At 42.4% G+C, this 24552-nt stretch overlaps 1 protein-coding gene across 1 annotated transcript; it reads left to right on the top strand.

The window, feature by feature from the left end:
* The first annotated feature begins 1098 nt into the window (after positions 1-1098).
* LOC311253035 (transmembrane protein 47-like) lies at positions 1099-22914 on the top strand. Its single transcript, XM_084346754.1, has 3 exons — positions 1099-1630; positions 16921-17061; positions 21151-22914. Exons 1-3 carry the CDS (start codon positions 1402-1404, stop codon positions 21327-21329), a joined length of 549 nt encoding a protein of 182 aa, XP_084202880.1. The 5' UTR covers positions 1099-1401; the 3' UTR covers positions 21330-22914.
* The last annotated feature ends 1638 nt before the right edge of the window (positions 22915-24552 follow it).

The following is a 24552-nucleotide window of genomic DNA, read 5'->3' as shown; positions in this document are numbered from 1 at the left end:
AGTAAGCTAGTTGAGATAGCAGTTAGCTTGTTAACAGTGTTATTTTGCGAGTGCTATTTGAGCTCCTTTAAAACGTGGACATGTTTTGAGAAATTTAAATTAAAGGTGCAATGTGTAGGATTTCTGGGGGTCACATAAATGGAATAAAAGAGTCATAATTTTGTCTTCATTTTCAGTGAAACTAACAATCATTGTGTTTGAGAATGAGCCTTTTGACTACAGAGGGGGCAGGTCCTGTTTGGCGGGGTCCGCCATGGTGCACCACCATGTTTCTACAGTAGCCCAGAATGGACAAACCACTGGCTCTAGAGAGATCCTTTCACATTTTTTTTATTTTGTCTGTGTTTTTAGCAGCTTTGGGGAGGGTGAGATGAGGGGTGTTCAGTTGGTCAACCTCACCACTAGATGCCACTAAATCCTACACACTGGACCTTTAAGGTATTGGTTGTCAACCTGGCCCACTGGGTGTCACTGTTTGGGTTTTTTTTCCTGTCATTTCCTGTTTTATTTTGTAGATTCATCCTCATGTGTCTTTGTGACTTTCCACTTCCTGTCTTTGTACCCTTCCCGCCCTTTTTTCTGCACACCTGTGTTTCACTTGTTCATTAGCCCTTGTGTATTTAAGTCTGTCTTCTCCCCTCACTCTGTCAGTTTTCACTCTGCGTTCCTGATTTGTTCCCCGGTCCTTGTGTGTTCCCTGCGTTCCTGATTTGTTCCCCATGGCTTTATGCTCTGTCCTACTTTCCTTGCTCTTTAGTGTCCTTGTTGCCTTTTTATTGCCAGCGTTACGACTCAAAAATGTTGAGAACCACTACTTCAAGCGACTAAACATGAAATGGAATAAACAAGAAAACAAAACTAAATAAGCAGAATCAAAGTGGTTTCTAACCCGCATTAGCCCACACACTTCACAGTGTAGAGACTTAAGCTGTGAAGTACTGAGATGAGTTATTCTGTTAAATCCCCAGAAAACTGTACAGAGTTTGGTTGGTGGCTTTTTTAAAAACGTGTTTGAACTTGAGGATCTGGGCTCAGGACCTCTGTATTTCTCAAATCTTATCTACGGCTCTGGTAAGGCGACGTTTCTTGACTCCCCCCTTCTTCTCTTTAGGACCCTGTAGCACCTGCTGATCCCTCGGAGCCTTGACGTCAGCGCAGTAAACGGTGGAGATCTCCGGTGCGCGGCGGCGGCGGGGCTCACAGGCGCAGCGTCCGTTCAGCGCGCAACGCAGGCGGCTGCGGCGGCACCACCGACTCAGCTCAGACTTCCCCGCCCGACTCTCCCACACATCCACACCACTCACTGCTCATCTGGAAGGGATACACCAACACACACACACATCGACATCCACCGGACCGGTCCCCCCCTCTCACTCCTCGTCCTCTTCCTCCAGCCCCGCCATGTCGTCTGCTGTCACCGAGACGGAGGAGTCGGCGCGCAGCTCCCCGCTGACTCCGCTGAAGCTGGTCGGTCTGGTGTGCGTCTTCCTGGCGCTCTGCCTGGATGTGGGAGCCGTGATGAGCCCGGCGTGGGTGACTGCCGACGACCAGTACTACCTGTCCCTGTGGGAGTCCTGCTGGAAGCCGGCGAGCACCGAGAACTGGCAGTGCAGCAGCACGCTGGGCTCAGGTAATGACCGGGGGGGTGGGGGAGTCACAATGTATGGGCTCATGGTATCAAAACAACCCTTCATCTGTCCTGTCCGGACCGTTGCGCACGGGACAGGGTGGAGGGTTGACTGTGGAGTGGGGAACAAAGAGTTGTTCTGATGTATGATGATGATGGAGGGATGCCTCCTCACCTCCAGAAGGGCAGTCCTAGAGGAAGATGCCCCAGGACAATAATCTCTATAGCTGCAGGAAGGTATTGTCCTCCTGACCAGGATGGTGACTCCTCACCGTCTCTATCCAACCGTAACAAAGCCTCATCCTGACAGTCCCTGTCAACTGTGACTCCACCGGGGACTCCACATTAATTATAGTGGAGGTGAAATGAAGGGAAAGGCTGGAGAGCACTTCAAATAGAATAACACTCAAAAATGATTTCTGCTGTGATGAAAAAATGGCTCATGTGAAATGCTCCTCAACTGTCACCGATGCAGTTTGCTGATACCTGCACCGGTGACATCCCCTCTCACCGCTGCTCAGAAAAGCTGCAGACGTGACATTTTTTTGGAAAAGACACAAGCCTGTATGGTTAAATCCTAACCCTGATGTGAGCGGGAGCAGCAAGTGAATGCATGAAAGCTGAAATGTGGAGCTGGTAGTTCAGGAATTTGTTCACATTTGAATATTTTGTGGTTTTCTTCGTCTTCCGTGGCTGGAAATTGAATATCTTCGAGTTGTGGACTGCTGGTGTGACAAAAAGTCATTTCAGTATGCAGGCTTGGACCAGTTTTCACTATTTTCTGACATTTTAAAGCCGTTAAAGGTGCTCTGTGTAGTTTTGGGAAAGAAATTCAAACTCACAATATTAAAGAAGTAATAATACAAACTCAGAAATATTCATTTGTTCCATAACTGAGCAAACAAGCTGTTCTCAGAGGAAAATAAGGTCCCCAGAACACTGTTTGTTCATATTTGCCAGACCCTGCCCTCTCTAGCTACAAAGTAAAACAGTATGAAAGTCTGTTGTCCTTTCAGGTTTTTATTCAGTTTATTCAGTCATGAAAACAAAGAGTTTGTGGGAAAAATCTTCACTTATCTATTTCCATAACTGAATAAACAAACTATCCTCAAAAGGAGAGCAACATTTCATCCTGTTTTACCTTGTTACTGTTGGCGGGACGCTTCTAAGTCGCTACGCTTCTCCAGCAAACTCTGTTCTCGGGACCTTATTCCACTCAACGACAGCTTGTTTACATGGAAATATATCAAATAACTCTTTCTGAGTTTGTGTTTTTACCTTGAGTTTGATTTTCCGAGTGCACCTTTGATTAATTGAGTAAATAACTGGCTTGAGAAAAAGCAATTTTAAGTTTTACTAATGTTATTTGTGATAAAAATGAATGGCGGAAAACCATCTCTCAGTATGTTATAAAGTTGATTTTCTCTATAAACTTAAAAAATTTTCACACACTTGTCGAGCTACTATTAGATGATTAATCTATCAGTCGATCGAAAGAAAATTCGATCGATCCCCCCCCCACATACATGTGGTGCCCTTTTTATATTCTCCGCCCCTGGCCCTCAAACATCCTGAGTCCACCACTGCCCAAAGCAGTAATTTAAAGACGTCACTTTGGGCATTTTTCCACAATGTTTTTAGATTAAATGATGAATCTATTATTCCTGAACACAACTGGGAGGTTAATAGCTAATGAAAACCATCATTAGCTGCAGCCCCTATACACCTGAACGTACTGGACCAACATAAACGCTATAATGTGCACTCTCAGCTACTTTATAATGATCACCGTTTGGATTATTAATGCTGCAAAACTGCAACCGCCCTCACAGTAAAGTCAATCAACTCTCCTGGGTGTCGCCACTTACCTGCGCCTAATTAATTCATTTGTCAACGCGGGAAAAGGAAGAAGGGGGGTGGGGGCATAAAAGTGCTGGCTCGATATCGAGCTCATCCTGTCTCGCTCTTATTTTTTTTTATTGTCCTGCCCCTTCTTTTGTTGTCTAGAAAACCACCTTGTTGTCGCACCCAGGAGAGGTCTGGCAGTAAGTTTTGAGGTGGGGGAAGGGGGGGCAATAGAGAGAAGGGGTTGATCTTGGACGTTGGATTGGTTTCCAGGGAAACAAGAGGTCACGAGCGTTACTTTAATTGAGGTGAAAGTGTCTTTATTTACCACCAGGAGCTGAGTGGTGCTAATTACACATGGGGACATTTAAAAGGTCTTCAAGCTGTCAAACACTGTGACAGACGCCATCTATCTAAGTATCTGTCTGTCTTTGTATGCAAGTTAATGAGTGTCTGACTGTGTGTGCGTCTGGGTGTCTGTATGTCAGCGTGTAAATGGCTTTGTGTCTGTGTGTGTTTGTGCCAATAAGATGCTACCACGTCGAGCTGACCTATTTCTGGACAGTCTCCTCTGAAGCCCAGCTGAATATTTCATGTCACACTCTGATTTCTCTGTTGTTACATCTCCGCACCTCCTCTTTTCAGAGGACCAGCGCGCACACACACACACATACATTCACTGACACACTTTGTGACCACAACTTTCTTTTCTTTCTTTCCGTTTCACACACGTACACGCACACCCAGACTCCAGAGCAGGGCTACCTAATTAGATGTCTTGGCGCGACAGGTATGTGTGTGTGTGTGTGTGTGTGTCTGAGCCTGTCCAACACACACACTGATCTCAAAAAAATAAATCTCTCCCTGCTTGTGCCAGCTCCCTTGGCTTGTTCCAGCACCCGAGACAGACCAAAGCAGCAGTTTTTGTTAATTTAGCTCATCCTTTTCATTCAATGTGATGGTTCTCTTTTTGTAATAATGTGAAACTGAACCGATCGCGGCAGGGAAATTGTCTTTTCACCTCCCCCTGCTTGGCATCTCTGCTTGGCGGAGCCGCTACAGCGCGGCCCCCGCTGAAACTGGCACTTATTCACTGGCTCGCTCAGGGGCACTTTAGCATAGGGACGTTTGATCCTGTCGGGCCACCATACTGTTCAGAAAGACAAACACAGGGAAAGATCACAGATATTATGAAGAGTAAGATATAACATTTATAGGTGTTAAAATGAATAAATGTATAAATAAATTCACATTAACAGATTCCTTTTTTATATTTTAATATGCAACCTCAGGGCCTGTTCGCACCAGCATTAAAAATAGTGTAATTTTAAAACCGAATCAATTCATTTCAATGGATTTGCAGCGATTAGTGAATTTGTTCGCTGAGGCAAAGTAAGCCCGATTGAATATTTCGTGTCAAGTACAACTTTGGTGACCAATAACAAACCACCCAAATAGTGCTAGATAGCCAACGAGTCGAAAATGGAGGAAGCTAATGTAACATTATCTTATTAGAGGTGTTGCATCATTGAGTTTTTATAAACTGCTCCACAAAAAGAGATAGTTTGGAGACAATTACGATAGTTTATGGTAGTTTATATACCCTTTTTTGTACGGCTTCTTGTAACAGCTAACAGTAACTGCTTTTAGTGTAACAGCTTTATGTGCATACCATGACCAAAAATAGAGTCTAAACACTAACTTTGTAAAGACTATAGCCTAAAGTTTTAGAGAAAAACATCAGGAAGACAATATTTAACTATTCTGACAGTGGGAAATCATTAAAAATAGGGACTTGAGGGCTTAACTGGAAAAAGAAATGAAGGGATTAGACTTGGTTAAGTATGCATAGGCTATAAGGTATGCATCAACGGGTTAAATTAACATGGGAATGGGAACATCCAGACAGAATACACTGACTATGAAACTCTCCTCAGCCTTAACAACAAGCAAAATGCTGTAATGTATGCAGAGACAGATCATTTAATTAATACCTCAATCAGAGGCGGAAATCTGTAGCTCACAACATACGTACATAACATACCCTCTAATTAATTGGAGTGAGATGGAAAATCAAAGGCGTAAAGGAAGGATCTCACTGTGCAGAAATGAGCAGAACTGTTGTGTAAAGACCAGCTGTGGTAATTGGAGTTTCCTTGTTAACCGCTGCAGGTAAAATTATGGTGTCAGGAGTATCTGAAGCCCCTCTCAGACTTTTTCCTACATAAAGGCATTTTAACATCACGGTCTAATGTGTGAATAAGAGCCTGAGTCACTATGTAAAGTCACAGAAGTAATCTTACAATGTCAGAGCGTGTTGTACCTTTTGTTAAAGATTTGACTGTACAGAGGTAACAGAAAGGGAATCCCACGTTCGAGTCAAGTAGGATTGCCAGCAGTCACAGGACAAACTCGTGCAACTCAAGATGGTTGTGTGATTACAGAGTTGGTCGTGTGAGGGGTTAAATTGAATCTAATTACATTAAACGTCAGACTTTGGCTGACGTGAGGCAGCCACGCTTGGCTGACTTTCAGGCCCGTATTATTAAGTGCCAAGTCTGATGTTTTGGAGCTTTCACAAAAATCAGAGTTCCCCAGTAATAATTACATTTGGATGTTGGCGCGAATTCTGTTTTCCTCGACGGATAATTACAACATGACATGAATATGACACAAGCCTCAGGACGCGAGGGCGCCTTCAGTTTAAGGTTGTTGCAGAGATTCTTCCTGTGTTAGCTTAGTCTTTTGGACTTTTTTGGACTTTTATCAGAATTAGACTTTCATTCCCCTGCAGTGTGGGGATGGAAAGGCAAGGAACTAAACAATATTCGGGTCACACCCTCTCTCTATGTAGTTTTTTAATGTTTTGTTTATCGGTTATTGCAAGAACATACAATTGAGTTACCAGAACATTTATTATAAGTAGCATATAGCATATAGAAATTAAGTGACAGTCACAGATCAAAGCTGCTGTAATCAATATTTTTATATTAATAATATGAAAAGTTCCTGACTCTGAAGTTCCCTTCAGCTCTTTGCAGTGCTTTTTAGTGTCTTTCAGCTCAATATTTTGGTTTAAAGGCCCGCAACAAGGGTTGAGCCGGCCAAAAAATGATATCACAATCTGTTATATCACATCCACAATACACAATCTAAAATGCAAACTTTGCAAACATAATTGGTATTTAGTTTCCATAGTGCAATTTTGTCTGCGACCGAGTATTAAATCTCCTGGTGATCCTGTCAGGTTGCCAGCCTGGCAGCATTTGGCAGCCTGGCACCATCTGCTTTCACGTCTCCATTAGAGACTAAATGATTGTAACTCGCGCTTTTTCCTGTGTTGTTCGTAGTTGCTGCTCTGAGGAAAACAGAAACAACCCAGTTGGTTATGCAACAGTCGTGCCAACAATAATGCCTGGCACCATTTGGCAGCCTGGCCCCATCTGCTTTCACATTTACATTAGAGACTAAATGAATTAATAAACTTGTGCTCTTTCCTGTCTTGGAGGTAGTTTCTCTTAGTTACTCTGAGGATAACGGAAACAGCCCAGTTGTTTTTGTGACAGTCGCGCCAACAATAATGCCTGGCGCCATCTGATTTAAGCCTCCATTAGAGACTAAATTAATCAATAAACTTTTCCCTGTGTTGTTGGTAGTTGCGACTGACGAAAACGGAAACTATCCAGCTGTCTTTGTGATAGCGGTGCCAACAATACCACTATTTCTAACAATTCCACCTGGATCAGAGTAGATTGTTGATGCCTTTAAAAGATTGCCCACCCCTACTCGCAACTTTTGCTGTTTTGGCTCAGTCACAGCAATCATGTAGCCTTGTTTCCAGCCACAGCAGACAGCTGTTTTCAATACCTGTTCAGCACCAAACAGCAGACACAGTCAGTGACTAACTGCTGATCACCATGGCACATTTAGCAGCTAAAGAACCTGATTTGTTGGTGGAGACCAAAATTGAGCTAAAAGGGCACAAACATGACTCTAAATGAAAGTTATTGTTGCTTTGTGTCTGCTGGATCTATAGAGTTTAGTATATCAACTTAATAGGGTATGCATATGTTAATGCAGTTAATGCAGGTTTAACATCCTGTCATCCTCTTCTTGAGCGCTGTCAGACGTTAGAAAACAGGCAGCAGTACTGTCAGAACGGTGAGAAGAGGGGGCGAGCATCCCTCACACTCATCTTAGTCATTAATTAAAGCTTCAACCACAAAATAAATTCTCAAATCCATCTTCGATGCAGTGTGTGGGTGATCAGAAATCACTTTTCTTGCTTCATATCATCTCCAACTGACCGCTGCTCTCCATTATTCATGCAGCAGAATGACAAAAAGCCGCCACTCTAACACATAGGTGAGGGAATGCAACACATTTGGAGTCTGAAAAAGAGCTAAAGGGATTTTTGATATTCATGACAGTACGAAAACATCAATAGCAGACAAGCAGGGAGTGTACGAGATCAAGTCGGCTCCACACAGAAATCCTGGAGTTCAATTCTCTCATGTTTGGCAAATGGGACACGGCTTGAGATGAAAACTCTCATAGTGGGCGTCTGGCCTTATAGGCAGACATCAGGGGAACCTCTGCCTGTCATATACGCTCTGTTGAAAGGTGTTTGAACCCTAAGAAGTTACACCTGGAAGCCAACCTACTTTCTTTCTCTCTTTTATAGTTGCTCCTTCTATTCCCTCCTCACGGTTTTCAGGCTCAATCGCCTCCTCCTCTCCTCCTGTTGTTCGCTCCATCCTCCTCTCCCCCCACCCCTCCTTTTTCCTTTGTTTTCTCACAACTCCGATGTCGAGCTTAACACCCGAGTCAGGTAAACAGACATAAGTGTTCTTCAAATGAGATAAATTGAGAACAAAAGATGCGTTGTCGCTACCGATAGGTATGTCATTCGCCTGACCTTGAGAGATTTCACAGGTTCTTTGTCAGATTCGGTTGCAGCTTGCGATACTAAAAAAGTGAGGAAACATTACTATGTGTTATCTTCCTTATCACACTATTTGTATATTGTTTAAGAATAAATGCCAAAGGATGTTTAGACGGATGTGATTTCTAGCAAATTTAGTGAAAAGTGGTTTCAGCTTCGACCCGTTTTGACCCACATTCGCAGGGTCTTTGTTGTCACAGATTTGAGATCAGTAACACCAAAGGCCCAAAAAACGCCATAAATGGTGCCTCCTCGCTCTCTGCCCTTCTCATCTTTCTCTATCAGCCTATCGATCCATCCGTTGCCTTTACTCCCCGGGCGTTTTTCATCTGTACTCTTAAATGAATTGTATTTTTCTCGATACTCAACCTTCCTCCCATCTCTGTTTGTTCCTCATTCCCCTCCGTCTCCTCTCTTCCTCTCCTTCCTGTCCCTCGCTCCTCCCCGAGGGCTTCATTGTTACATTTCTAATGTTAATCATTTTCCCTTTGTAATTTCACCATCCTCCTCCTCCTCCTCCTCCTCCTCCTCCTCCTTCAACCATCTCCATCTCTCCTTTCCATTTTCTCCCGGGTCAAGTCTATCCCCCCTTTTTCTTCTCCCCCTCCTCGCCTCTGACTCCGTCTCTCCTCTCAGTGAGCTCAGCCCCCAGAGATGCCCGTTCTATTTGTAGCAGCTGAACGAGGAATGGGAAATGATGTGGCATTCAGTGCCGTGGCAGGCAGACAGACAGACAGACAGACAGACAGAGAGACAGACAGACAGACAGGGGAATAACCAGGAACCACACTTGCACACACACACACACTCTGGGGGCATGATGGGGGAAAAGGATGTGCATGTGCCATAACACACATAATCCTTTTGGTGGATGCAAATCAAGCGTTCTTCAAAGCATTACCAGTATCACAGCAGCAGCATGTTGCAGCACATAAAACATCTTAAAAATAAACAAATTCAAAATTATCTATGGACATAAAAGAGACAAAATTGTCTTAAATGCGGATATTCCTCTGGTGTTAACTCGCAATAATTATAATTTTTAAAGAAACTAAGCCTGCTGTTTTTAACTTTCATCTGCCATGCTCACAAGGAAACAGGCTGGTCTATCAGCCGTTTTCATATTTCACATTTGATTGTTAAATCGGTCTTTGATTAAAGCGTTAAGAAATAAAGAAAGAAAACCTTCAAAAGTTTTAAATCCACTTTGCGATAATACAACGGATTTCAGAGCGTTTAATTAACACCTAGGATGACTCAGAGATCTCCAAATCACATTTGGGGGATTCAGAAATTAAGCTGATTATTTTCTATTACTCTACCTTGTAAGGTTTATTATTCATTGGATCAACAGACAAATAATCTGCAATACTTTTAATATTGTGAACTGAATAATTTGGGGTTTTGGAGTGTTGGTGTGTGTGCTTTAAAGGCTGTATGATTTACTGGCTAATCAAAAATGTATCAGTAGATACATTGATAATGATGCTAACGTCATCATGCTAACATGGTTGCTATGACAATGCTAAACATGTTGATGATGATTGATTGCCGAGGTTAGTCGAAGTGCTCTAAATGTTTGTCAGCGCTCTAGACTAACTTGATTCAGAAGCTCCACAGAAAACAATTTTGACCATCTTAAAGTAACATAACTGTCCTAAAACAAAAAAATTGTTTCTTTGTTAATAACATCTTTAGTTGTCAGTTCAAAGTATTGACATTTAAAGTAAAGTGTACACGGCTGAAATACTTCAGCACATTACTTGTAAACCTTTCATGTTGGCACAAACTCTCAGTCCCGCTGTGTGTTTAGCTCCATTAGCTGTTAGTTCTGTTAGCGCTATAGCTCCCTGAGGTGTAAACTATTAGCTCTGATAGCTAAACACACCGCAGGACTACGCTGCCAAGCGGCTGCTACCAGCTAACTAGCTCTCCTCCTGTCAGCTACACAGCAGATTGGTTATGCACAATGTAACACTATCAGGGGAAAAAATACAAAAGCTGTTTTTTTCCCTCTGGACCAAAGTGGTGGGCTGACTAACAGACAGACAGACAGACATTTCCATCCCTCAAGCTAAGCTGTTAGCATGGCTAAAAATGACTGCAGTCCTTTTATCACGGAACAAACACAAAATGCAGCTACACTTCTAATGATCCCGCTGTATAAACTGTGAAGCTCAGCACTATGCAGGAAGGCTCAGAGAGGTCAGTAATGTAATATCCCAGTAACGTATCCACACTTTGCCAGCTGTTCCTGAATAACGCTGCATTCTTAGTGTGGTCCTCTGCCAACAAAGGCAGCCTTTATAAAGGGTGCTTTTATCAGCAGCCAATCCTGAGCCTTTTATTTTTATTTATTTTTGCTTGATGCCTCTGTTAGCTGATCGTACATGAAAGGATAAGTTCACCCAAGTCTTGGATTAGGTCTGCAGAAGACATATGGACAGTCCCCATCTACTTCAGCTGTTTAGGAAAATGCTGCAATGCCGTTTTGCTGAAAAGCTCCAGAAATGTTTTGTAGATTACCTTCACCTGACTTTCCATCTGCATATGTGTGAGAAGATAATGACTGACTTGTCATGTTCGGATGAACTGTTCCATTAAAGGGTCGGGTCTGGTATGGATTCAGAGGTGTCTCTTGGTAATGAGCTTTGAAAGTTGTCAGATCGAGGGTTACAGTGACCTTGGCAGTGTTGAAATGATGCCATTATTGAGGTGTTAAAATGACACGCGAAACTTTTTACATTTGCAGCTCGAGGTCTGACGGGTTTTTGTTCCGTGCATGAACTCAAAGCACTACAGCGGTTAATCAGGGTGACAGCTTGAAGTGGCTTTGCAGAAACAGAAATATGTGACAGTGCAGTAATCCTGTCACATGGCAAACAGTCACATTACAGCGAGAGGTAGTTCTCACAACACAGCACAGTTGTGCGTCTGTGTTGTGAGGAACTGGTACATTTGCAAGAACTAATTTGCAAGCCACATACGCCGAGGAGGGAGGATCTGAATGGTCCATATTTGTGGTTACAGTGTGTACAGATGCGATTTTTAGAAATTCAAATCTGCCATAGTCTAGAGACAGAAAGAAGGCTTTGCATACTGTATGCATTTGAAAGCAGGAGAGAGAGGTTTACAGTTAAAGCCACCATTGTCTGTGTCTGTGTGTGTGCATGAGAGAGATATTTGCAACTGCTGTAGTTACAGAGAAGTGTGAGTTACTGTATATGTGTTAAATACCGTAGTATTTACCAAAAACAAACATGAAGTACAGCTTTACAACAGATCTTACTAAGAGGACACTAAATATCATAAAATTCTGGGGTTTCTCATCAGTTAAATTCATTAGGTTTGCCAATGCTCTCTGTAGTGCCAGGACAATCTCTGGCTTTGTGTTCTGTTACGTAAAAATCATCCCATTGAGTTTCATGCAGTTTCTAAATTTGGGAGAAAGAGAGCACTGATATTGAGTTGAGGCGTCAGATTTATATTTGGTAGAGGAAAAAGTCAACTATTCAATACTACATAACTCCATATTTTTAGGCGGGTACGCAACGTAAGTAGGACTTTCATGTCCGTGCCTATAAATAGTGAATTGTTCTTCTGAGATCATCTGAGCTACGTTAAATTTTAGATGAATCTGAGATGGCATGTGACTCCGTCTTACAGTATCTGTTAGGGTCAGGGTTAGTTATTAACTGTGTGTTATTTATGATAATCTTCAATGTAGGGTTTACTATTTGTACGGACAGTTGTCTTGTCAGTTGCTTTCCTCCTTTGCTTGCTCCCTTTTTATCATGATAAAGTCATCATCCCCGTCTCTTGAACCAGTTGTAATACAGAAACAGTAACCGGAAGCGACTAAGGGTTTATATTAAAACCAATGACCAAAGACTTATTCAAGAAGCTTAATGTGAAATATAATGTAAGAGGACAGGAAATTATTATTTTAGTGACCCCCCTGACATCTCCTCAGTGGTTAGAGAGTCTGCTTCACTTTTTGCAAAAGGCATCTTATGCTGCATCAGCGGTACTTGTACCCCAGGGGGTACCTCTGCAGTACCCAGGGGGTAACTACATGGTAAGATTGTGGAATAGGCTAGCCCAACTAATTTGAAGAACTTTTAAGTACGCACTTATTTTTAAAAGTCTATCCACATATTGAGTCAGCCGTAGGCTTCACCTGAACATTTGGTGCAAGTGAGAAGGCAGAGAAGTTGAAACAGTCGGCTTAAAGAAGGGAATAAATGATTTATACAGTTACCTAAAAGTAAAGGATGATTGTTTGACATAGAGTGGAAAGTTAGGAGATACATAGCAAAGATAGTTTGCTATAACTAATGGATGAATTAGCTCAAATTAATGGATAAACAGTCAAAACAGTGGGCAAACTTACTTACTTACTTAGCAGTTTGGTTAGGTTTAGGGAAGAAAACTTCTTGGTTAGGTTTAGGAAAACATCATGGTGTGGATCAAAATCACTTTGTTACTTCTGGAACTTCCTTTACAAACTTACCTTCATGACCAATGTGCAGTACGTGACATACGTTAGTAAGAACTTACCCTCGACTTCTGGTTTTGACACAAAAGGCGGTCTTTTGAATGAAAGTCCTGTGCTTTTTTGACCCAATCATCGCCCTCTATCATTGACCGCGCAATCGTACGTAACATTTACTGTTTATCAAGTTTAATCTGGTGTTTTCCAACACATTTGGAATATGTTGAATGGTGTTGAAGGGGTGCTTTAGCTCATCTGTAGGTGGGTGTGAGTACAACAGACAAAAAGATGGTGTTCTGGTGAGAAATGCGTGAATGAGTGTGTCTGAGAAACTGCGAGAGAAATGAATTCTTACTCAACTACAGCTGAAGACATTTGCTTCCACTTCCACATCTGATGCCTTGTCATGCTGACTTTTGTTTGGATTAGGCTGCTCTGTGCTCGAGGGGAAGTTAAACCTGAATGAAAGATAAACCAGCCCAGCGTTAACCCACCACCTCACTACATCCTTCTATAAGTCTGCCATCCTTCATTCCATTCATGTGTATCTTGTTGCATTGCGGGGCTAGTTTTTGGGCTCGGCTCTCAGGGGGGCAACAGAACTGCCTGACTTCAAGTGAAATCCAGAGATTTAGCCTGAAGTGCATCAACTAAAATATAAAGTAAACAGACTCGAGCATGTACACGCAAATCCACAGGGCCAGAGACTGAGTCCAAGGCTAAAAAAATAAAAATTGGGCTCTCACGTAGGAAATACGTTGTTGCCAGGAAACATTTTAATAAAACTGAAAAGGTGTTTGTCCAGAAAAAGACTTTTGGTTTCTTCTTCGTAATCAGCAACATCATTCGAACTGAAAATAAACTGTTTTTCGGTTGCTTTGCATTTGTATTACAAGATGCTGCTGATTGTACACAAGATCTATCTTTTTTTTTTATCTCTCCCCTCTTCTTTCTGCTCTCTCTCATCTTTAATTTCCTGCCTCACACCACCCACCGCCGCATCTCATCTTTCACCGCTATCTCCGACTCTCTTTCCCTCCCTGTGCCTCTAAATCTCTCATCATTCCTTATCTCTACCCTCCACCATCCATCTTTCATACGCCTTTTTTTTTCACCACTCTAGTAAATTTAGGCGTCTCCTGTATTTACACACCTTGAATAGCTGGAAAATAAAAAAATAAATTCACTTAGATATACTGTTGATGCCAACGAACTGTGCATTGGCTTTGCATCTGCACTGACAGCTACATTTTCTGACTCAGACGCAGCTGATTGAAGTTCGCATTTTAAGAGCCTCCACGTCGTCGAGGAGCGCAGATTATTTTATTATTTATTTGAAACACACCACTTCCTATTTAGCGGCGCGGTACAGAAATAGGTTTTACAGCGGCGTACACGAGCCCGGCCAATTTGACAGCATCACATCTGATCACAGTGTGAAGGCAGACAGGTGGAATAAAAGGTTAGAGAAATGGTCAAATCTCTTCTCCCCCTCAGAGCCCAGATGTAATACATGATGAGGTGTGTGTCTGCCTGTGTGTGTGTTTGTGTGTGTGTGTGTGTGTGTGTGTGTGTGTGTCCAGCTCCAGTCACGCCAGCATATAAAATGGAAAAGTGTTGCACTGAAATCAATTAATTCCAGTGGAATCGCCACGATAAGTGGACTCGTTGTGAAGCTCACAAGCAAGAAGCTATCTCTGACACACTTATTTGCCCTGTAGACCAGCAGCAACAGCAAACTGCCTTGACAGTGCTGACCTTTGAGGGTTCGAAATGGAGAGGCTACAGTTCTGGCTTTGAGCTGTTTTTGCACCATCCAGCTTTTATGTAAAACAAGACTGAATGTCCATTCATTCACTGGAATGTTCTGTGACTTGTTAAACGAAAAGCAAGGACAGTCGTTTCATCAGCAAAACAATTTACACAGCAGTTGCTCTAAATCTTGCATTTCAATGTTTCAATGTCATCTACTTATTGTGTTGCAGAGATATCTACTGAAATTAGAATGCTAACCAGCTAGCCCAGGCCTGTGCTTTCTCGTAATACCACTCCGAGCTCCTAGTCTTGACCGCTAGCTGCTCAGCTAACCGAGCTAACTAGATAACAGCAGCTACAGTAAGCAGCAGTTAGTCGTTATGCTGATGATACGCTGCCATTTGTTTGTGGTATGAATTCAACAGGTGGCCAATTCTTACATGTTGCTCCCTTATGTTTGCTAACATTAGCCATGATAGGCTAAGTTACTGCTCATAGCCTACCAGACCATTGAAATGTCGATCTGTGTCATGCTAAAACGTAGCTAGTATAATAACACAGTTACAGGGTTAGCCTACAAAAAATAATGTATGTCATCCCTGCAGCACTTAATATGAATTGTCTTTTTAGTGAGCAGTCGCTGGATGTGATATGTGGTATCACGTTTGGGTGTATCTTCATATGTGACCATGTGTCTATGTGTGCGTGTGTGTGCTATTTCCGAGTGCATCACGGTGCTCCCTATATATAGTCCCAGGCCTAAATGCGGACAGACTTTTGATAACATGCCAGCAAAGCTTTTTAGCTGAGGCTTTTTGTCAGCTCAGGTATACTAAGTGCTCCCTCTCTTCATTACTTTCCCTCAGCGCTTCTCTGTCCCCAGCCCCTTCACGCCCTCCTCACCTCCTTCTCCTCCCCCCTCCTCCACCCTCTCTCCCTGTACCTCCACCACCCTCCTCCTCCTCTGCTCCTACTTTTGGCATTGCTTTCCACGCTGCCCTCTCCTTGTCCTTGTAACGTTATGCCCGTGCCTCTCCACTCACGTTTCTCCCCTTTTATCACCCATCACCCTCTCGGAGATGCTCGCCGCCTCGTCGCCACTGAAACCTGTCGTCATCTCCCTTTGTTCCTCAATTCCCTTTGGTTTTTCTTGTGGTTCCTACACAGTAATTTTTCCTCCTTTGCTCTTTTATTTCCTTTCTGTCCATCTCTATCTCCTGTCCATCTCCTTTCTTTCTTCCCTTCCCATAGCCTTTCCTTCTCTCACCTCCCTTACTTATACTTCTTCCCATCCTTTGTCCTCCCTTCTTCCTGCTTTATTCTCATCTATCCGCCAACGCTTCTTGAACTTCATCACCTGTTCTCACACCTTCCTTCTCCCAATCTTTCCTGCCTTTGTTTCCCTTCCTTACATCCTACCTTCTTCCAACTATCTCCTCCTTTCCTCTTTCCTACCGTTATTCATCACATCCTTCTTCTCACTTTCCTTTTACTTCCCAAACCTTTTATTCCGTACTCCTTTATTCTCATCTTTGTTTCCTTAATTACATCACCTTTCCTCCCCACTTCCTCTGCCCTTTCTTCCCATCGTCCTCTTTCTTTGTTCTTCCTTTTCTATCCAGTATCTGTCTTCCATTCCTGTCTTTCTTAACTGTAATTAGCTGCATCCCTTTCCACCCATCCATCCTTTTTTCTGCTTCTTCCTCCTGTTCTCTCGCCTCACTTATTTCCTTCCTTTCCCTTTTAATTCCTCCAGTCCTCCTCTATTTCCTCCCTCCATCTTTTCTTATATTCTTTCCTTCCTCTTCTGTTATGTTCCTCTTTTTTCCTTGTTTTTTCCTTCTCTTTCCTATTTTCTGTATTCACACTTCCTTAATCCTCTTCGTTGCCCATCTTTCCTTCCACTTCCCATCCCTTTCTTCCTTCCCCCCTTCTTTCATCCGATGTCATTTTCTACCTTGAGTCTCGCTTATTTCATTGTTCATTCTCTCCTTTTTATACCTTTTCCTACGCCCTTACGTCCTCACCCCTCCCTCGCTCTCCCTCTAATCAACGTACTTGATGGAGGATTTAAAATGTCAAATAAAATAATATGTCTCTGGTGGCTCCGTCTCTCCTCGCAGGCCACCCTCAAGGTTTCCTCATTTTTAGATCTTATTCATGAATTTCCTCTGACTGTTTTAATGCAACGTGTTGCTCCCTCCTGTTCACTTTCTTCTTCTTCTTTCTTCCTCTTCCTCCCTCCCATTCCAGACTGGCAGGTTGCTACGTTGGCCCTGTTGCTAGGGGGCGGCGCCCTGGTGCTGATGTCGTTCCTGGTCGCTCTGGTTGCCGTGTGCATCGGCACGAGGCGGCGATTCTACGCACCCGTCGCCTTCATGCTCTTCGCCGCAGGTCAGCGCACACGCACACAATGAGCTGTAGTCACAATTACAACAGTTGTGGGTCGAAGGCCACGCGCTCATTATGTGCTAAAGTACACACACCTAATGACACGCACACGAACACACTTAATTAGCCAATTTAGACAAGGTAACTGGAAGGTTGCAGGGTAATCACATTGAAAACTGACATGCATTTAAATGATAATCCTTACTTACTCATTAAGTAGGCACACAGACTGCACACAGACTACACACATACACACACACTGACACACACACAGTTCCTGTCTCCCTCAAACTAATTTAGAGAAAATCTTATTTTTATGAGCCGGGCCCAGCAGGGTTGGACCGGGGTGTCATGCCTGTCCATTTAATTTCCCTAGCCAGCCCCGATATCAACTTGGACAACTGTCAAGTTTCCACATTTTTTCCGCATCCTCACCTCCCGGGAATAATTGGAAAATTTCATTTTTTTTTAGCCGTGAAATGTCTCATTCTGCAAAGCTGCATGTGTTGCCTGTCGGACGTTATTCTCAATCACACCGTGCAAACCGCAGAAGTGGGATGCAACACTGAAGAGGAAATCTTCTTAACTTAAAGTGATTGAGATTTATAGACGCTATGTGGTTTTTTTCCTTTCCTGAGAGTACAGTATGTGTGAGGGATGAGAACGCAGCGGATTGGAATTAAACATTTGACATTTGACTGCTCATTCAAATAGAGTCATTTTGCATGCCGTAATAAATGAGCAGCTTTTCTGCCTTAAGCCTCATCACAGCAAACAGAGCAGCGTGACATTTACAGTTTGAATGCATATCGAGGTAAGAAGTGAGGAGTGTGTTTTTCCCACTGTAAATTACCATTTCAACCTTTTCCTAAGATTTCCTCAGCGTCGTTAGCATAGAGTCGACCGGATGATGCAACGTAATTAGATTTCTGAAAAGGTTTTTTCCATTAAGTTTGGCATGAAAGATGGCGACAGACACTTACCAGCAGCTGAAAAGCTTGTTTTTGCTGCCTGTGGTTTTACGCCTCACCTTGCTCAAGTTGACTCAAGGGCGTGTCAGTGCATTGTGACATCACTGTTGGGTGTGGCTTGAAAATTTCAATAATAGAGCGCAGCAAAACATCTGTATTCAACCTGCTGTTGAGTTACTCTTTAAGCTTGGTGTTTGGATGTTTCATACCCAAATGCACTGTGGGAGTTTGTGTTTGTGGGAGGTTTTTGTACACTGGCTTGTACCTCTACATTTTTTAACAAATAAACAGATTTTTTTGCTTATGTCTTGTTCAAATGATGCAGCTGGGAGTGTCCACTGAAACTGACTATTGTGGGTTGAAGGAAGAAATACACAAACAACTCACTTGTTAACTTGGACTGTAAGACTGTAATGTACATTGTTTTAAGAATATTACTTTTGGACCTTTCTGCCAAGGAATCTGTCCCAGAGGTTCTGATACACATTAAAAATCTAGGTATCAAGTTGCCAGCAACGTTTGGGCCGATTTAACATTTTTCCAATCGGTATGATATAAGACCTAAGACTGGAACGAGCCTCAGCCGCTCCCAAGAGTAACATAATGAAAGCCCATGAATGAGTGTAGTAGCACTACAGTCCATCAGATCAACTGCAACACGTCGTGTTTACATTTCACACAACCATTCAACTTGACTTCTTCTGAAGTTTAACATCGAATAGCAGCAGCTACATTTCAAGTAGTCACGCATGCCAACCTTGCAAGTAAATGAGTTTTCCACAACACGTTACTGCAAATGTTTCACAATAAAAGCCCAGTTCAGATATGAGGCGTATTTGTCCACTGAAACGTAAGCCGCAGCATAACCTACAACACCTTGGTACTGATGAGAGTTTTCTCTTGTGACCTGCTCTGAGAAGTAAAGTCAGTTCAAACTGGATTAATTAATTGTTCTACAAACAAAAATTAATTTGAAAAAGAATCATGTGAAAACTGCAGATTGTGGCTTTAAACAATTAGCAACGCAAGTGCAAGTTTGCAGCTATAAAAACCTTCTAAAAATATATTTATAATCATATTTTCTTTCAAAGCGGATCCAAAGCTGATTATGTTTTTTTGTCATTTTCAGTGAACAAAATGTGGCTCAACACTCATTAAACGTTGTGAAAAGTCAAAATGGGCTGCTTTGATTTAATAATAATTAATACTTCAAGCGAAAATAATTATATATCATTTTAAAACTTGGAAAACAGAGATCAGTAATCCGTGAATAATTGGCAAACAAACAAACAAACAAAAACTCTAGCTGTCAAAATGGGACACAAACGAGCTCCCTAAATGATATCTTAAAAGCCAAGCACAGAGGCAAAGTGTTTTGGGGTTCAGGATAAAGGGACCCTCAGTGAATGGTAGATCACATACCCGCTCCTTAACAACCAGCTACCTCTTCAAGGCTTGTTTTTCACACCATCTGTGTTAATATTTGCATTTTTTTTGGATATTATGCATTCTGCGCTATTTTTTTTTTTTCCTCTCCGCACAGAAAAGTGCCAGAGCTTGTTTACGTTCCCACAAGATGAATTCCCTTTGAAGCAATAGCGATTGATGTGTTCCCCTTTGTTCCGCTGCCATCCATCTCACTCCCTCCCTCCTTCCCATTTAAACATCTATCTCTCGGCTCATGCTCACCTCTTCCCCCGTCCTCCTAAACTCCTCCTGTTTCCTTTGACCCTTTAGTCCGACTCTGATCCTTCTCCATCTCACTCCTCTCCACCCTATGCACCCTCTTCCCTCCTCCTCTCCGCCATCCCCTCGCTCTCCTCTTGCCTGATCACGTTTGATTTATTTTATTTCTCCAAAATGTGCTAAATGAACTAAACCGAGCTAAATGACATCCCCTGCGGGCATGGAACACTCTGGACCCAGTCGATGATAATTTCTGCTATTTTTCTGGTATTTGTAAACTGTTCTGTACGTGACTAAAAAACTAAAAAGTGTAATAATAGAAGTGTGTATGTAACCAAAGCCAATGAACCCACACTTAAAACTTTTACATCAGAGGAGGTTCTTCAGAATTCAATTATTAATATTTACCACATAAATAAAATATTGACACCCCGCTGTGTGAATACACCATTGAGGACAAATATCTTTCTTCCATGTTGACATCCGTGTTTGTGTTGTTGTTCAGCTGTTGTTTCAGAACTGACAAATTCCACATTACATGAATATTTCCAACATTTACAACACTTCTGCTTCTTCCAGCTGGTATCCTGCTGTTATAGCTATACTAAATATAGATACTGACTACAGTCTATTTCAAATGATTGCTCACACTAACTTTCACCCTGTGGACACTCACTATCATGGATGTGCACACAGCAGGTGTCCAGATATAGTATATTTGCACATAGCATATTTGAACAATGTCATAATAGCTTATCTTTGGACATTTTCAGTATTTGGAAACTAGACTGTGAGTCTGTCGTCAGGCTAAGGACTCTGTGAGGATTTGCTAAGCATGGATATAATAAGCGAAATCTGGGTACAGCATCGAAAGCTTGTTATGGATTCCTACGGATGCTTCGTGGTGCTTGAGGCCAAAAAAGTTTGACTTCTGGGGTGTAAAATTTCCCAGGGACCCTAAATCTGTATTTTAACTGATCGCTGAGCCTGAGAAGCTTTTACAATATTCATCAACAGGCATAAACACACAGTAACAGCATGAGCTGTCTGACCGTAGTCCAAACAGGCTTTTTCCTCATCAATCTCTGTGAAAAACGATCTGCCACTCTGGCCAGAAAGCATGGCACTAATAGCTATTTATGCACTTCAGCTAATTAGGAGGTTTCCTTTCGGGGATTTTGTACATTTTCACCCGTTACTTTTATGATTTGTGCATTTTAAAACACAAAAACAACGCTAAATGTTAATTTTATCATAGGCTCTTGGTTATTTTGGTTTGTTTTCAACTAATTGCATGCATCAAAATGATGTTGCTTGGATACCCACCAATAGAAATTACACTTGTTGTACTGTTGTCTTTAGAAATTATACCTCATAATAAGTACTTAATAGCAAGTATACTGCCTTATACCTATCGTCTCTATATGTCCTCCAGTTGTCCTCCAAGCCTGCAGCTTGGTCCTCTACCCCATCAAGTTCATCGAGAGCATCAACCTGAGGATCTACCATGAGTTCAACTGGGGCTACGGCCTGGCCTGGGGTGGGACCATCTTTTCCTTCGGCGGAGGAATCCTCTACTGTCTCAACCCCAAGAACTACGAGGAGTATTACTAACTCTGATTCAAGCCGAGGACCTTGCAGTCACATGGTATTCAGGGGTGAACGAGAGGGTATTGGGGGTATTTTCCTTTAACGGCTCAATTCCCAAGAACTTTGAGGAATACTGTACACCGGATTTGAGCCAGTAATTGTAACACCACAAGCTTCCCCCCTCCCCTGAGAAAATTCAGGGGGTTAAGCTGGCTTTTTGGGGATTTCTTTTTGTGCCTCAGTCAACAGAAGTGTGAGTGCTGAAGCTGGTGGGTATTTGAACTTACAGCCCTAACGTCAGCAGGTCAGTTCTTGGGAGGGTTTGGAGGGTGGAAAGAAGTCTTACGAGTTTATTCCTCAGACTTGTGACACAACTGCAACCACGCAGTAACAAAGGATGGAGGTTTACAGTGACGATGCCACCTCGGTTCTTGATGATTCCTCTCATTATGTCACTTTAACTTTTTGACTCTGTTACTTAGGAAACATGATGTTAGACTGGGAGGCTTTTACTGCACGTCTACGCACGCATGCACATGCAAAGGCACGTGTATCACCTGTAAACATCGAACCCTCGGGCTGGACATCTTCGAAAATCTACCACCCAGCCTCCTGCTCCATGAGTTCACCATCATTAGTGCTTAGTTAGGAGTTGTTTTCTTTTTCAGAGTCCTCCAGAGCTCTTCTACTTTAACAAGGATATGGAAGAGAATCAGACGCTGCAGTTGCGCTTCATAACTTTTCATAAGACTGAACAGATTCCTCTCGGGGGTAGGTAAGAACGGGGGATAAAATAAAGACGCCCGCTCAATATTCTGTTATCGACCCACCTGTCTGTTACTGCGGCAACCTACAGGGCGTGCACATGCAGCTGTCATGATTGATTAGCCATGGTCGGAGGTGTGAGACAAGACTGCGCTCAGTTGCCTCCGAGGGTCTGCTAAATTTCGATTCCCTATTGAGCCAAGGTTTCTCCACACCGTGACGATCGGAGCATCCTTCCTCCTCTGCATCCTGCTTGTGGATAGGAGTGTCAACTGCACACAGCACAGACAGATACAATCTCTCAGTGGGCATGTTTACATGTACATCAGTAGTTTAAGAAAGATAGGATCTGCATTCTGAGTGTAGTGATATCATTATGCACTCAGCAAAAGTAGGTACAATCACAGAAACACACATGGAGAACTGTGATTTGACTAGACTCCACTTAGGGCACATGTAAACCATCCTCAGAAGTGGAAACTGATATTATGTCTACGTATAAGATTACCTGAAGGAACAAAGTAAATGGAAAAAAGAGAACCGAGCATCGACCCCTGAGACACTCCAATAGTGCGCACCAGTTGTGGCTGACCTGGAGTCAGCAATACCTACACTTGTTCAAACCCAAACCATAGCAGTGTCACTATAATGCACAAAAGTCACCTTGAAATGTGTCTAAATAGTGGAAATAAAAAAGTTTTGGCAAGACACATGCATTTGGAAAGTAAAAGTAAAGTTTTAGATGCAAAGAATTTGAAAATCTAAACGCTGGTGGGCTCATGTTGAAGAAACGCAGTGAAAGTGCCCTCTTGGATGCCCTTTCTGCGCACTGGTGCCCCACCTCAACTTATAAGAAAGTCCTCAACAGGATTATGAATATGAGCAATCGATGCATTATTGTGTGCATGTAAACATGGCCACTGAAGCTGACAATTTATAAATGGGATCAGTGTATCTAAGTTCATGCCGCGCTTCATTAACACCAAACTGCTGTCTCCTTGTCTGCAGTAAATGTCAGGGACCAGCCCTGCACCCAGTGTGTGCATACTTTGGTGGAAAACCAGCCGGTCATACATCTGTTGGCACAGGACGAGGAAAATGTCAATATCAGCCAGTGTCAAATGTCAGTATTAATGAATGCTGTAACACAGACTGTAGACAAAAAGTAGGATTGTATCTTACATCAAAGCATTACCACCTTGTAGAAAAGCTCTTCTGATAATCACGTCCCAACAGGCTCATTTGAGTTTAAACAGCATTTATCTCATTTCCAGTTTCCCCCAGGGTTAGGTTCTTATCATCAGATGTTTGGGTGGTAGCCATGGATCAAATGCACTCACTGTGCAGATATGAAGAAGCTAATATTGTAACTTATACTGAGTTTTTTAAATTCTAGATTGGGCGATAAAGCAGGTGGTAAAGCTATTCTTGCTTCCATTGTGCAAAAGCTTATTTATGTTCTCTCTCAGCTAAAGTATAAATTCAACTCCCCCTGTGTGCTGAATTACTTTCCTAACCTGGCGACCTCCATTCTCCCTTCAAAACAAACTCTGTAATTTTAAAAGTGCACAGGGAGATGAATGTAAAATAAGAACTCTCTGGCTGACATTCTTGAGATACAAACGGCCTCTTCTATCTACTCTCCATTGTCACATATTTACCGTGGAGCTGTCAAGCAACCATCACCCAAAAATAGGATCCAGGCTGCCTCCCTCGCCACCTTAACAAATGTAGAGCTGTGCAGCCGCCGCGCGGATCACGCAGCTGACAGAAGTCCATTTACTTAATCTAAACTGACACGGTGATGTTTACCACAGACAGAATCATTTCCTCTGTTGTCGAAGAGGAAAAGTGCTATTTGTTTGTGTCTGTCACTACAAAAGCAGGGCTTCTAAAATCAGCTCATTCAAGTTTATTAGCAGCCGAGATCTGACACGACTGGAAGTCTACGGGGACGCTTTAGATTACAGCCCACACATGACAGTGTAATCAATAAGTATATACAGGGTATCAATTTGACATTTAATCGGTACCAATAATAGGATAAATATGTCAGTACAATGGAAGAAAGTGGCTGGAGAATTTAGCGTTTAGGCTGAAGTATTTTTTTTAATTACTTATTCAACAATTACAGGATACAGTAGTTGTTAAATACATCATACTTATTACTATCAAATAAACAGTTTTATATTTCAGGAAATAAGCTTACTCAGTTTCTTGTCCAGAGTTAGACGAGAAGATTGCTACCACTCATGCCTGTATGCTTAATATGAAGCTATAGCCATCAAATGGTTTGCTTAGCTTATCTTAGGTTAGCTTAGCATAGCATAAAGACTGGAAATCCACCTGCCAGCGCCACTAAAGCTCACTAATTAGCATGGTGTCTCTTGATTGTTTAATTCTTCTAGTCAGACTAGCTGTTTCCAGTCTTTATGCTAAGCTAAGCTAACCAGCTGTTAGCTTTAGCTTCATATTTAACCCA

This window comes from Pagrus pagrus (genome assembly GCF_965226575.1).
Source record: "Pagrus pagrus genome assembly, chromosome: 24".
Taxonomy (NCBI): Eukaryota; Metazoa; Chordata; class Actinopteri; order Spariformes; family Sparidae; genus Pagrus; species Pagrus pagrus.
Note: the sequence above shows the minus strand (reverse complement) of the source record. Positions and strands in the feature narration are given on the sequence as shown.

Excerpts from the sequence above, each read along its gene's own strand:
- LOC311253035 (XM_084346754.1), top strand. The coding sequence starts at position 1,402 with ATGTCGTCTGCTGTCACCGAGACGGAGGAGTCGGCGCGCAGCTCCCCG. Across the intron at positions 1,631-16,920 it reads CAGCAGCACGCTGGGCTCAG|ACTGGCAGGTTGCTACGTTG; the intron begins GTAATGACCGGG and ends CTCCCATTCCAG. Across the intron at positions 17,062-21,150 it reads CTTCATGCTCTTCGCCGCAG|TTGTCCTCCAAGCCTGCAGC; the intron begins GTCAGCGCACAC and ends TATGTCCTCCAG.